At 39.7% G+C, this 14987-nt stretch overlaps 1 protein-coding gene across 1 annotated transcript; it reads right to left on the bottom strand.

Moving 5' to 3' along the window:
• Window positions 1-1471: 1471 nt before the first annotated feature.
• sltm (SAFB-like, transcription modulator) lies at window positions 1472-14011 on the bottom strand. Its single transcript, XM_015009870.2, has 20 exons — window positions 13852-14011; window positions 12884-12971; window positions 12722-12777; window positions 11282-11309; window positions 9545-10109; window positions 8872-8915; window positions 8691-8785; window positions 7942-8091; window positions 7742-7851; window positions 7505-7644; window positions 7334-7431; window positions 7174-7230; window positions 6926-7071; window positions 6643-6823; window positions 5890-6014; window positions 5422-5592; window positions 4176-4457; window positions 4003-4096; window positions 2628-2776; window positions 1472-2539 (listed from the first exon to the last, which is right to left on the bottom strand). Exons 1-20 carry the CDS (start codon window positions 13984-13986, stop codon window positions 2431-2433), a joined length of 2823 nt encoding a protein of 940 aa, XP_014865356.2. The 5' UTR covers window positions 13987-14011; the 3' UTR covers window positions 1472-2430.
• Window positions 14012-14987: the final 976 nt, after the last annotated feature.

Genomic DNA, 14987 nt, shown 5'->3' with positions numbered 1-14987 from the left:
ACGGAGAAAGGTGACCATCGTCTGGCCACGCCCCGGCCCAGTCACGGAAGGCTCTCCTCGCCGACCGGAGTCGGACTGTTTTGTTGATATTCCCTTTAGTCCAGCTCCATCTAGTGGATGCATAATGTAACTCCAGCCTCTACTGTAGCGTCTATTCTATGCGCCTTATAATGCGGTGCGCCTTATATATGAAAAAAGTTTTAAAATAGGCCATTCATTGAAGGTGCGCCTTATAATGCGGAAAATATGGTAAACACAGAATGTTTTCGCCGTCATGGGGAGATTTGACGGCATCCACAGAGGTTAACCCACATAAGCTAAATGAGCCAGAAATTTAGAGTCCAGTCATTTTAATGGAGGATTTAGTAAAAGAATAATGTATGGTTAAAAAAAAAAGGTGTAGAAGCAACCTTGAGATAATTGTGAAAGATTATTTAATGGTTTTGGGGAGATTTACAAGATGTGGATTGTGACTGGAGCCAAATTACATCATAGGTTTTGTTCCTGGCTAAAGGGAAAAGTGATGACGCTGTTGTCCAATAAATAGACTTTGGTTTACGATCCTCTTCAGGTTGTTTTTATCTTTGCTACTTGAGTACGTTTTTCTATCACACTTTTTCCTTCCACTAAACTTCCCATTAACATGCTTGGTTTATACACTTTGATCACAACTTTTTTGGTGGAGAGTCAATGACTGCTGGATTTAAAAAATCGTATTTTCTCAAGTAAAATGTAATTTGAAACGTCAATGTAAGTTGTTCCATTTACTGAGCCACAATCATCTCAATCTAAATCTACAATTTAAAAGCTTCAAATATTTCACAGCGTTTTACATTCTGAACTGATTTACAGAAGAGATGCACCTAAATTTACCAGACAGACGTTTAGTAAAGCGTTCCCACTATAATTAACTCTGTCACAGGTGACAGAGTTGAAAAGAAGTTCTTAGTGCTGATTTTGTTGCCTACATATTAAAAAAAACATGATTCAGTGATGGCAAATATATTATGGTTTCAACAAAACTAAGATGATTAAAATCTAACCTCAAGAGTACAAAAACTGTCATTACACAAAGTTTAAATCTTACAGCTTTCTGTGCAAAATTAAGGACACCCTTGCTGCTTTAATAAGATAGAAAACATTGGTGCTGCCAATTAATTTACAACTTTCTCATTTAGTTTTGTGCAGTTTCTACTCACCAAGTGGCAGAAAACCAGACAAGACAGTTGCAGTTTCCATCTGAGCAGATTCAACCTAAACTAAAAGGTTGTGAAGATCTAAAGACAGCTGAATAATTGGTTTTATTTTATTAATAACTGTGTGCAATTTGTTATTTTGTGTAAATAATTTCAAAACCAGATTATTTTCATGTCATTATATAAAGTTCAGGAACTAAAAGATGCATTTACTCTTCTCTTTAAACCCTGATCACACACAGAGCAGCACATTAACAGGTAAAAAGCCACTTCACTTATTAGTTTTGTTTTCTAATCAAGGTTTAATAACCAATAACATCCGGTGTGTGGTTAAGGTTACAAGCATGACATCCAAGGTGGCGACTGGTGCAACTGAAAGGATAAAGCATTGAAATGACAAAAGCATTGAAATAGCAGGAATCCCTCCACATGGTGGCCTAGTCAAAGCAGTGCCCTCTGCACATTAGTGAGCAGTCTAGAGCTTTTTCAAGCTTCAGACTGATTTTATATTGTACCAAACTTTCCAGATTCAAACCTTCAATAGAGGAACTGTTCTGTTTACAGACAAGGTAAAAAAAAACAAAAAAACAAACTCCACCGAGATGAAAACTGATACTCAAATTATATCTGTAAAATGTCCACAGTTGAATTACGATCGGAAACAGATTTCCTCTCGATGTTTCTTCTTAGCAAGACCTGAACACGATTCAGAGTCCTCAGCTTTACACAGCTTTATCTTGTTCAAGCAGATGGGTTCATCTTTACAAAATTTGACACCTTCATTAAAGTACAACTTCTAAACAAAATAAAAAAATATAAATAAAAAAAAGAAAAGAGGACTGTCATCCATTTCAATGAAACATCCAGATCCATTGGTTAGTTTGGGTTCTATAATACACTGAAGTGGAACATTACACAGGAAACGGAGTAATGCTACGCTAATGGAAATATACAAACACTTGAGAGGAGTTCTATGTTGTAACTGGAAAACTTGTTACAAAGACGCTGGGGCTGTGCAGCAACTTCAGAAATATTAAAATGTGTGCACAGGGTTGTTTTGTGGCAACAGCAGAACTGAGGTCAACGCCTCAGTTCAACGCCTCCATCCATACAGATTAAAACAAAGGAATAAACCTCAAGGCTGCTAATGTTCCACCCAAAACAGTTACTTTAAAAATAAAGTGTTCAGGAAAATCTTCAAATATCCAACGCTTTAAAGTGTCTGAACTCGGTGTTAGAACGGCCGCGACGCTCCTTTGAAAGCCTTGAATCCGCCCACGGTGCCGCTGGAAATGGAGTTGTTGGTGATCTGTACGATCCGGCCCAGTCCTGACGAAGAGTGGCTGCAAAACGGACAACGCATCAGTCAGGACTGTGACAAAGACGCCTCTTTAGGACTTCGATCATCAGTGCTTCGTCTAATCTGTGTACCTGGAGGTAGCCATCATGCCGCCGCGGCCGTCTCCCATCCTGCGGTTGTCAGAAAACACCTGAGAGCCCGAGCCGCCGTGCCACTCCTTCCTCAGGCCCTGATCCCGGCTGTGACGCTCCACCACAACCTGGCGCCCCGAGCTGAACGGCTGCAACCACAGACGAGTCAGGAGTCACTCAGCGTGCGAAAGCAGGAGCAAAGTCCAAAGATTTTTCACAATTCAGGTTTAATCTTTTCATTTTAAATCAGCTGAATTAATCACGATAGAGAATTTTGTCGAGTAAAAGGACATAATGAAAAATGCACATTTGGAACGTCGTGATTTTTCCACAACCAGAAAGCATTTATTAGACTCGCAACAAGACTGGGCTTAAGATCGGTCACATTAACTAATATTGCTGGATGATAAATTGTCCCAAAGATTATTGGGATGATGTTAATGTTTTGAGGCCATTTTCAAGAAATATAATGGTAGTGGCATAATGCAGGTTCACCCTCTTAAAAAAACAATACATTTTGATTTCTAATGAACATTTAACACTCGAACTGGAAGACATTTAAAATATTGAAAATAAATAAAACATAAATAAAAAATAATTATGAAGTCTCTCTAAACAAAACTGGGGCTCATTAAGACCAAAGCAGCAGACTGAAGACTTTTTATCATCCAGTTTTTGGTAGAAATGGAGTAAAATGATAAATCATGCAACAAAAAAAAAATTGAGCTCGTTTCAATTTATCATGTGATTAATTGATTGCGACAGGCCTATGTAGACTAGATTTCAGTTCAATTACTTAAATGAAAGTCTAAGAAATGCGTTTTATTTTCTTTATTGTTTAAACCTTTTGCAGATTTGGGTTGGAAGTACTTTTTCTTTTTGCTTCTTTTACCTTGTTTGTTTTGAAAAAGTATTTGAGTGGCCTAGCCAAAGTTCTGGCTTTAATCTGATAGCGAATCAGATGAAGGAGCTATAGATTAGGGTGATGGCAAGCAGCTCCTCCAACCTCCAGCTCATAAAAATACCAGTGGAAAAATGACAGAGCTGCTAAGCAATTACAAAGAGGAATCTAACAAGCGGTTAATCTTTCACAAACTTCTTGGCTGAATGAAAATTTAAAGATTCAAAATCTGTAACTGTCTGCTGCCACTTCCACAGACGTACAAATTTTAAATTATGTGTTCACACTGAATAGGATAAGCTCATATTTAGTCCAACTAACTTTAAATTAAATTCACAGTTTTCAGATTTTCAATCTGCATCAGCATGAATCATTTCTATTTTTTAGGTTTTATTATACATATACAGGCTCAGTTCATTAACCACTTAGTGTTTTAATAATAAAAAAAGAACTGAATTGTCTTTAGAAACTCACCTGCTCATTCATCCCCATGGGCTGGCCTCTGTTATTAAAGCCGCTTCTCCCAGCGTCTCTGCCAGGACGATCGTCACGCATGCGCATCGGCCCTCTGCATGAAGCACAGGTTTTATGACGTGCAGCTTCCAAAAGCTGCTGAATGAACTGCAGATTCATTAACAGCTTCTTACCTCATATCCCCCTTGCTGGAATTCACTCCTCCATCATTCTTCCATCCTGCGCCGCCGTCCCTTGGCGGGCGGTTGTGTGACATGGCAGGGATCGGAGGTCGTGCTCCCATGGGCGGCGGGCGCCGCTCGTCCCTGTCCCTCCGGTCCGTGTCGCCGCGTGGAGGCGGCTCGGGTCTGTGGACGGCGTCGTAGTTCTTGGGGTATCTATCGAAGCCGGAGCCCTCTCTGTGAGGAGCCGGCCGACTCTTCTTTGCCTCTGGTTCGCCCTCGAATCTGTTACGTCTTGGAAAAGAAACAGCAATATTGGATTCATCAGAATCTAACAAGCAAAAGACGAAGCAGGGAGAGGCGACAATTTACACTTCGGTTGGAGAGCAACATTAAAAGTGATGTAATATGTTTCCTTGAACTGGTTAAAACACGGCGATGGGCTTCACAAAACATGTTTGTTGCGTCTTTTGAACAGAATAATTCTTGGATAATGAGATTCTAGTTTGCTCAATTTGCCAATTTGGGGCTTCATTGCACTTTAAATTCAAATAAGCTTCTGCTTGCCACACCCCCATCTCAGCGTTTGAACTCTGACATAAAAATGGCTGCAAACAAATCTTTGAAAAGCACAAGTGGAGCCTCCTGCACAAGCAACAAGAATGTAGCAAGTGATTCCTGGATGTTATGTCAACAAGAAAACACTTGCCTTTTCCAGCAGCCATTGTACAGCAGTAAAACCAGCAGTGAGACCAAACCTGCTGGAGCTCCTGGGGTTGCTCGGTAACGGTGCAGTGCCATCAAATGTAACTTATCAAGAGTTTTGATTTTTAGGGTCCAAACTAATTCTATTAACTGTAATAAGTCAAATAACTGAGTGCTTCTATTGAGCTTTAAGCATTACACTTAGCAGAAACTTTTACTGACATCTTTTTAGAGAGCTGATAAGGAATGATCATCAGGAATAGATACAAGAACATGATCAGTCTGATATACACTTCTTATCCAGAAAAGACTTTAGTTTAACCATTCAAAAATAGTAAATTTAGTGTTTCAGGTCATTTAGTCCACATACAGCTACTTTCGCATGTTGACTGGAGATTTAGTTTGAAGGAATATGAACTTCCAGCAAGACATGCACAGATTTGCTCATTATGGAAACAATTCCTCAGACTCATGACCTCATGGGCCTGAGAACAAAGTCACAGCTTCACTCCAAAAACTGCTGGAGAACATATACAACATGTCTGACACATACCTGTCAAACGTGTTGGGCTGCTGGCCAGCGTCTGGAAAACGGCCCCTCTCCCGAGGATTTGTGTTGGGGAAGCGGTTCTGCTGCCGGTTGTAATTGGATCCCTGGTTCAGACGGACCTCTGACTCGGGATGCATTTTTTTGTTGCCATTCCAGTAGGGATCTTCCCGCCGGCTGAAACAGGAAGCACAGATCAGGTATGTTAACTCAAGGAATGATTAGAGTTAAATCCATGAAGAAATTATGAATGATCTGGAAAGGTGTTGGTAGCAAAATATACAAAATATTAAATAAAATCTCATGAACGGCAATTTTGACAATTCTGCTCAGTTGTAATGTAACTTTGATTTGCAACATCTCGCCTTTCATCCAATCAGAGATCTGACTTGGTTTTTTTCCTAATCTTATGCATAGAACTCAATTTAAAACTCCAAACAAATTAAAAACGAGGGTGAACATAATGATAAATACCCGTGTTCCACCTCACGTCCCCTCTTCAGATTATTTCTCTTCTCTTGCTCAAAGCGGAGCTGCTCCTGCTGCCGCCGAAGCTCCTCTCGTTCACGCGCCATGCGCTCAGCTTCTTTGCGCCGCTCCTTTAAAATAAAAAGTAATTAAATTGGATTTAACTCAAACATGAACACAGTCTTCTGTAGCAAACTAATGCAAGTTCAAAAATGCCACTTCCTGATCGATCCTGATAGTTTGTTCTTCAGCACAGACAGAAAAAATTGTATTAAAGGATTATTTACGTTCATCCTCTTGTGTTAGTCATGTATTTAGCAAAGTGAGCTTCCTCTACATTTGTATCTTTTGTGCTTAAAACAGTGCAAATTCTTCCATCTAGGAAGGGAAGGATAATTTTTATGGTTTGTTCAAAGGTTTCTCAGTGTTTAGAAAAGTTTTTCTTTAAGAGGAACCCAGAAAGTTATTGGACCTAAAGTTTTAAAATCTTGAATCCCCTGCATGAATATCTGCTCATTTCTAATGTGTCCAGTGTTTGAGGTTTTTGAGTGAACTACAGGGGAAGATATGAAGCACTCCATGCAGTTCAACAGCAGCAAATATGCTGAAAAGAAAAAGAGCCAAAGTGAAACGGTGTGTCCAAATCTCAACCACTCAGAGTGTGAAACCCCGTTGTCCCTTCAATCTATTGTTAAACAGATTGAAGGTAGTTTGAGCCCTGAAGCCCAAACTTGGCGAAATGGTTCGTGCTCCTTTTACCTGCTCGATGCGAATCCTCTCCCTCTCCAGCCTCTCTCTCTCCAGTCGCTCCCGTTCCAGTTTCTGTCTCTCCATTTCCAGTCTCTGGCGCTCCCGGAGCAGAATCTCCCGTTCTTCTCGCTCGCGCATCAGACGGACTCGCTCACGTTCCCGCCGTTCTTGCTCTGCAATTTCACGCCGCCTGCACAGTAGGAAAAGTACGTTTTAATCTCAGTGTTCGGCTTTTTATTTTTAAATTAAAGCCATTTGTTATAAATGCGAGTCGTTCGATGCTTGAAGATACCTGCGCAGCTCTGCGGCTCTGTGGAAGCGCTCCATTTGCTCACGCATCCGCTGCTCTTTCTGCTCCTTGAACTTGTCAAACGGCAGAATGACCATTTCTCCCCCTTTGTTGTGAAAGGATTGACGCTTCTCCCTCAGCAATTGTACCTGAGGAGAGAATTATTTAAATGTGAAGATTCAATCTTTGGGGGGTGGGGGGGGAAGCTTGTTAAATGTCATTTTTAGTGTTTATGAAGAGTAAGGTTTAACCTCTTCAGGGGGGATCAGCCACTTGGGACGCCTGTCAAAGTTGGGGTTCATAAATGGCTAAAAAAAAAAAAAAAAAAAAAAAAACAGCAAAAAACATTTTCACTTAATTTCCTCTTTATAAAGATAATACAACACATTAAAAACTCAAATCAAACCTTACTTTGTTAAAATATCTTCCAGTTCTAAAAGGTCTTTTTTCAAAGTCCCCGTCTCCTTTAGGATCATCTTCATCTGTCGACTTCGCAGGGCTCTTGGTTTCTGAAAGAAAACGAGCAATTAGCCAAAGCAGAGAATTGCTGATAAACTAAAACCCTCTCTGCTGAAAACTCACCGCCACGCTTTCGGTCGTCTCTCTTTGAAGACTCTTGATCGGAGCTCGATGAGCCACTTTTTGAATCCTGTTTCTTGGACGCATCCTTGTCCGACAGCTTATCGGATTTCTTTTCTTCTTTTTTGTGAGTTAGCTCTGCTCTAAATGGTCATCAAAATTGTAAAAAAAAAGGATCAACTAAATGTTAAAGCAGCAGTAAAAATCTTTTAAAAAGATAAACTCAAACTGTTCGCTCACTTGTTCGCCAGTTTCGTTCCAGTGAAAGTGTTCTTGTTGGATTTGCTGGATCCTGCTTTGTCCTCCACTTCTTTCTTCGAGGGCTCCTTTTTGAACGGATCATTTTTAGCCTTTTAAAGATGAAAGAAAAAAGTTGAAAGTATGGATAAGATTTAACAAGGAAGCATTTGAGGAATTTTAATGTTTCCTGCCTCGCCTACCCTTTCAACATAAATCTGCTGTCCGTGGAGCTCTGTGCAGTCGAGGTGGGAGATGCAGCGCGTCACTTCGGTACCGGAAGACATCGTCACCAAGCCGTAACATTTTGAACCAGGACTGCGAGCGTTTGTAACCACCTTAGCACTCAGAACCTGTAGAGAACATTTTTAGGAACCTTTAGAGAACATGCCTGCATTTCTTTAAGAAATTTCTTTCTTAAAGCGGGTTGCTTAAAGTCTCCTGGCATCTCAAACAGTCGCAGAATACCATCACCTAGGACTGAAGTGATTAATCTGTTATTGAAATAATCGTCTAATTTGGTAATCGATTAATAGCTAACTGGAGTATGACTACTCAAAAAAGGCCATTTGTCAGGGGGGAAAAAAACAACATCCAGGGCAGTAATTAAGCAAAAACTGTACAGAGTAAATGCACATTTTGCATTTAAAATAAAGAAACCTTTGTCTTTAAATAAGTTTTAGTTAAAAGTTTCAAGTTTTAGCTTCACCTGGTTCAAATTCGCTAAAGGAAGGCTGTGGTGTTGCATTTTAGGCAATAAAATGTTTCTTATTCAAAAAAGTAACAAAAATATTCATTTATTTGCATCTTTTAATATTTTTCTAACATTGTATAAAAAGGTCTAAGTGGTTAAATGTAAAATGTGTAGAATGTGCCCATTTTTTTTTTAAATCATCAGAATAAATCAAATAATCGACTACTAAAATAATTGTTAGTTGCAGCCTCATCTTACCTTCCCATATTTGCCAAACAGGTTCTTTAAATCAGCTGCTTTGGTGTTTGAAGAAAGGCCGCTCACCCACACGTTGCGAGACGAGCTGCTGATGCCTGTAGAGATTTTTAAAACACATTTTTAGTATTAATTGCGAAGACTAATGCCAAAAAGTTGGATATTGAATATTTAAGCGCCGTACCCTTTTCATCCTTTGCTGCTTTTCCATCTCTGTCTCTTGAGGAGCTAGAAAAATGAATGTTACAAAACCAAACAGGAAATGAGTGAAGGCAAATACAGTCATGACAAGGGGGAAAATACAAAAAGCATCCATCTAGTGGATTAAACGGCATCTTTTCAACGGTTGAGGAAGGAAAAAGAAAAAACAAAAAAAAATTATATCCTTTAGGCAAGACGTGGATCTGAGCCATTGTCTGAAAAGCTTCATGGTTTGTCCAGTGGCGTGACGGGTCAGGTGGTTAGCCAATTTTTAATCCCTGGGCCAATGAAATCTTCAGAGGTCTGGTCAACGTCAGCGAATCATTGGACCAAAAAAAAAAAAAGTTTTTTAAATCATCATGGAGGCTAATGCCGTTTTTACACTGCCTTGTGTAAAAACTGCAAAAGGTTTTAAAAACTTCTCGAAAGGTCAAAGTAACAAAGTAAGAGTTGTTTTCTTGTCTCCGGGTTAATTTGACATACGTTAACCAACTTCAGAGAAATAAAGCAAAGCAGCAAACTGCAGGGTAAGGTACATCAGTGAATACTTCCCTTATGGCAAAAAATGAAAATCATCTTGAGGCTACCCACAATGCTGCGCTCTTAGTGAGGTGGACTTGGTAGTAGAATCAAAGAACTGACATAGAAAGACAAACCTCTTTGCTTGACCTGAGGCCCCAGTGGCAGACGGGCCTTTCTTCCCAGAATCCTTTTCTTTGTCTTCGGTTTCAGCCTTCATCACTGCGTCTTTATTCGTGGGCTCGTCTTCTTTCGTACCATCTTCCTCCATGTCTTCATCCTTCATGTCATCATCTTGGCCCGTCTCGGCACAAGTCTCAGTGCCCTTCTCTGCCTCTGGATCTGGAAGTTTCACATGTTTACCTGTTTCCAGGAGGTCGTCGCCATCAACATCCAGGGTGATGGCGTCTTCGTTTTGGATTGAGACGGACAGGTGATCGTCCTCCGCTTCCCTAGAGGAGCTCAAGGTTTCAGCGTCCCTCTCAGCCTCTTCTGTCTCGGCCTCTGCTTCCGGTTCTGGGTCTGCGTCTGCATCTGCATCCTCGTCCACCTCTGCATCTGCATCTACCTCTGGGTCGGGCTCTGAGTCAGCGTCAGCCGCCACGGTTTCAGACTCTGGCTCAGGCTCAGAGTGAGCGAGGCTGTCCTCACACGGTGGAGGCTTTGAATTTTCGCGACTACCATCATCGGTATCAGTTACATCTGAGGGATTTAACAAGGATAAACATGGCAAACAGACATCTTAACATTGACATGTCGCATGTTACTTGACCTACAAAAGTAGAATATAAAGCACATTCAGTGTTAAAGGTCATCGAGGGCGCAGATACCACAGGAAGACAACACACACAATCTTCACTGAAAACATGGGATGAGTTGAGGCTCGTTTCTTGGCACAACTTCGACTGCAGTCATCTTTCGCAGTGGAGGTGTTGCTGTTCGCCAGGTGAAAACAATTATACCAAGTCCATATATGGAGTTAGGACATCTTTTTTTCTTTTTTTTTTTTTCCTCCAATATGCATCAGAGTTCAGACTGTAAAAGCTCATGGAGGGTTTAAGTGCTCATCCAATACTTCTTCAGTTGTGAAGAAAAGTGTCCCATCAACAGAAATGCTTTATCACCAAGCAAAGCTTGCAGCAAAGGTGTCCAGTCACCAGTCCAGAAAAGGCGTGTCCTTTGAGTGGAGCAGTCCATCCATTCCAGTCTCAGTTAAAAATGAATGTGGTCCAGGGTCTCTTCCTGTACGCAGCAAAGTGGGACGTCTGTCCGCTGATAGAAAACGTCCTCCATGCGGTGCTGCCTTTAGACACAAGGCCGTGGCGTCATTATAAGGGGCTTCAATGAATGCAGCAGTCCTTGACTTTAGCTGATCCAAGCTCATTCATTCAATTCCAGTTCCCCCTTGATCAAACCTGTAAAATGGTGCCTGACTCCAGTGGACAAAACGCAGATTCATTCACATGTTTTACCAGTACATTTATCACAGGTCTATCCAATCACGTCAGTCACTGCTAGGAGCGTTGCGATCTTGAAATGGCTTGCTTACGAAGCGTCGATCTTCATAAAAAGTTGGACTCCGGAGACAACTGAGCTTCTTATCGCAGCAGCAAATAATCAACTGGATGCATAAAGATTAAGGCAACCCAGACCCGAGGATACACTGCATCTCCAAAAAGGTAAGGAAACCAGACAATTGGTTCTTCAAAGTTATCTAAAGTAGTCCATGATTACTGTGGATAGCGCAGCACTGGAAAACGCATTTAACACCATCTGATGAAACTTAGCAAGAGGTTTTATCATCACAGGAGTTTGCAGTTTAAAAAAAGAGAGAAAAGAAATTAACATGAAACGTTAACTGGCAGCATACATACCCTTTTCTGATTCATACTCTTCAACTTCCTAGAAAAAAAAACAAGAATAGTCAGTGTAAGACTCATCACTATTCTATTGTGGTATTTCTTTTACATCACCATTAAGAAAAAAAATCTGAAAAAAGCTTGCCATTTGTTATCGTCATCTGAAAAAAAAAAAAGATTCTGAAGAAATACCATTAATTTTCAGCACACATTAACTCTATAGTTTATTTGGCATCATGTCAGCTGGGACAGTCTAGATTACAAATGGGCTGCTGTATTTACACGCTGCATTTTTTCCCTCTCAGCCAGCGGAGTGATTACAGGAATGAAGGGGAGCTAATCAAGCTCAATTTGGGGAGTCAGGGAGTTTTCTCTGCTGCCTACACAGAGGCAGGAATACAGCACAGTACACCACAGCCACGTCAAACAAAATGTTTGTGCAAAGTATGCGTGCTGTTCATTTTGACCTTTCGTTTTATAATTTAGCAGTTCTGGTCCAAAGGACCCGGCTGCTACAAAATGTTTAGTGCCACCGATGCATCCTTTCCTGTCCGCCTTGGGGACATTTTGTATGAACTTTAAAAGCTGATGATTAAATTGCAATCATCTCTAATCTATTCTAATCTTTCTCAGCTGGTGGGTCACGGTGTTCTTGTCCAGGTCTAAAAAAAATTGTCAAGGGAACAAAAACAAAAAACCACAACAACTAAAAACATATAAATAAATGGAGCTGATAATGTCCTGTAATCCAACTTCAACTCGTCATTTTACATGTGTTAATTAGGAGTGGTGAAACGCAGGTACCACACAGGTTGTATCAGATATTACTTCCCTTTTTAAACAAAGGGGTGCCCAAGTTACGTTGCCAAGCAACAGAGTCAGCTGGTGGCACCATTATGTGACCGCAAGCTGAAACTGAGGATGCAAGTCTCCATCAGTTCTGGTGCTGCACTGGGATGAGCGGGAATCCTTTCCCTACTACCGTGCAACACTGTTTCTGAATGCGTCTTCTCTGCTCTAGTTTATCTGAAGAAAACAGAGACTGGACATTTGACATTACTCCAGAGTGACTGTCTGCTCCAACTCCTGACTCCTGTTCAGTTCTTCCATTAACTCCTTCATATTCACGTTTTTGACGTGAGGGTTTCTCCCACGTAGGAACTTAATGCTTCTTTAGATTTTTGAAGAACAATATTTTCAAAGTACTTCAGATACTGAGAGGTAGCCTTAAATTTATATCCCCGAATACTTTTAAACTGTACTTAAAAAATATTCCAATTGTGGATAAAATCTTGTTTTTCTCTGCAGTCTATTGTTGATTCCACAAAGCTACATAACAGTTTTTAAAAATATATATATATATTTTCCAACTTTTATATTTTGTTTGAAAACAGCATCATTGCCTTTTACAACAGTTATTATATCAACATTATGATTAATGCATGCTACACTCACCTTGGAAGACACGTCTTCTTCCACGGTATTTTCCAAATCAGAATCCGATTTCTTCCCTGAAAGATTAAGTACATTCATGTACTACGGAGTCAGTATATGAAACTAAATAAGCACCATTCACGTTCACTTGAAACAATAAAATAATGAGCTGACCAGCATTACCTCTAGATTTCCCACTTAACCTCGAGGATGAATCGGTCGACTGAGGAGTTGGAATGTATTCTGGGTCACCGCCTTCATCTTCAATAGCCTTAAAAAGATGTTTTTACGGATTAAAAAAAAAATCCAACCATCAACTAACTACTTACACATGTGAGATTATTAAAAATACAACCCAAAATCTTGGTATATTTCAAATATATTACACCCATAAAGTTGAACACAAATATGAGAAATTAACCACAAATCCCTCCACCCCTCATCTATACCATTGTTTGTGCAAAAGGCAGAGTAAACACTGGATGTGTTACTGGTCCTTCACTAAACAACAAAGACAAACTGGAAAAAAAAAAGATACTGGATGGCAATTTAGAGAAACCAGTTAAACTATTAAGAATCCATATATTTATTTTTGACTCTAGGAGAAAGAGTGACTCCACAAATGCAGGGAGAGGGCATGCAAACTCCATCCAAAAAGATTCAGGCCGGGATTTGGATCCAGGACATGCGAGGCTGAATTTCAGTAGCTGAGGCTAATCACGTGTAATTTGCAACACTCGTTCATTCCCCTTTTATTTCAAATAAAAAAAATGCAGATTTTTTTTTTTAAGTACGATTAGTATTTTTCCTCAAACGTTGATTTTCCGTTTGGCACCAATTTATGGCGAGTTTTCAATTTCCATTTTTAGGGTTACATCAATTCAATGCGATAGCCGTTGAAGATTGAACCGAACATATTTACTATTTACCTGTGAATTTACCAAACAAGACTGCGTATACGTTTACATATGGGGAATACAAGAACCGAAACCTAACGGTTAAACCGTATGAGTGGCAATCTATTGATCTGGACAAAAGTAGAGCGGCTGGAAAGACCGTCACAACATTAGCTAGGATTAGCACTAGCCTCTCTGCATCGCACACAGAACTCATTCAATAGTCGTGCTACAACAACGGATTCGTTCACTTACTTGCTTAAGCCTTGAAAGCAAAACACTTTTTACGCCAAACGTGTCCAAGCCCCTTCTTTTGAGCTCCGATTTAAGATCGACAACCCTTAATTCGGATATTTTCTTTGAATCCGTTGAAATGGCACCCGACGCCATTTTACCTCTAGATTAGCGAGACGGTTTCTTCCTCGCGGTCTTTGGTCAAATGCCGCAGCGCCGCCTACTGTCAGTGCACCGACTGAGCTACTGTAATATATTCGAGAAAAATTACTTTTCTGGAATGTTACAAAGACTGAACACACTGTTGCAAAAATAATCCTTCATAAGATCAAAGTAACACTGTTTTACTGTATTGTTTGGCAGTTTAACATACAAATAAGCAGTTATTCAGGACTTTAAAAACACAAAAGCATAAGAACACACAGTTAAATGATCATTAGATCCCAAACACTGAGAGGAAATATATCCATACATTATAAAGCTGCTCAGCAAACCCATGACGTTTTTGTGCGACTCTAGTGCTAAAAGTGCTGGAAATATAAAGTGAGACCTTAAAAAGTAGATTAAATCACACTGGGATTTATGTGTATTAAACTCCACATAAACAGGCTCCAGATAAGATGTGAACAGTAAATAAATGCTCTTTGTGGTGAACATGGTGTATTTACATCATTGTGCAAGGATTATAATTAGCCCTCACATTACATGTACCAGTCATATATTTATTTCTGGATATCTTTTATTTTAAACAGCCATTTCATGATTATAATTTGTAAAGATGACTTTACAAAAAATAACTCATAACTCCAGTAATTCAAAAGGACGGCTGGATATGGTGAAGTACAAATGAGGTTTTATTTATTTTTTTTTTAATTATGATTTTACCTAACAGTAGCAGATTTCAAGGAAACTTATTGCATTAAGTTCATTCAAATGTATTTTAATAAAATATAATAATAATAAACTAATATAACCATTGTTTGCTCTGATGTGAACCAAAAGACTGGACCCTGAAAATGACATTAATCAACCTTTATATTCTTACTGTGGATGTTAATGCACATTACATTTACTTAACTGAAAAACAACTCTTGAGAAAATATAGATCTTAATGGATTTGGTGTTGGCCTCAGTTATATTCTCTGTTGTGCTTTGCT

Source organism: Poecilia mexicana, unplaced genomic scaffold (assembly GCF_051168715.1).
Source record: "Poecilia mexicana isolate PSO_F unplaced genomic scaffold, ASM5116871v1 scaffold_3, whole genome shotgun sequence".
Taxonomy (NCBI): Eukaryota; Metazoa; Chordata; class Actinopteri; order Cyprinodontiformes; family Poeciliidae; genus Poecilia; species Poecilia mexicana.
The sequence above is the reverse complement of the archived record's forward strand: the minus strand, read 5'-3'. Positions and strand labels throughout refer to the sequence as shown.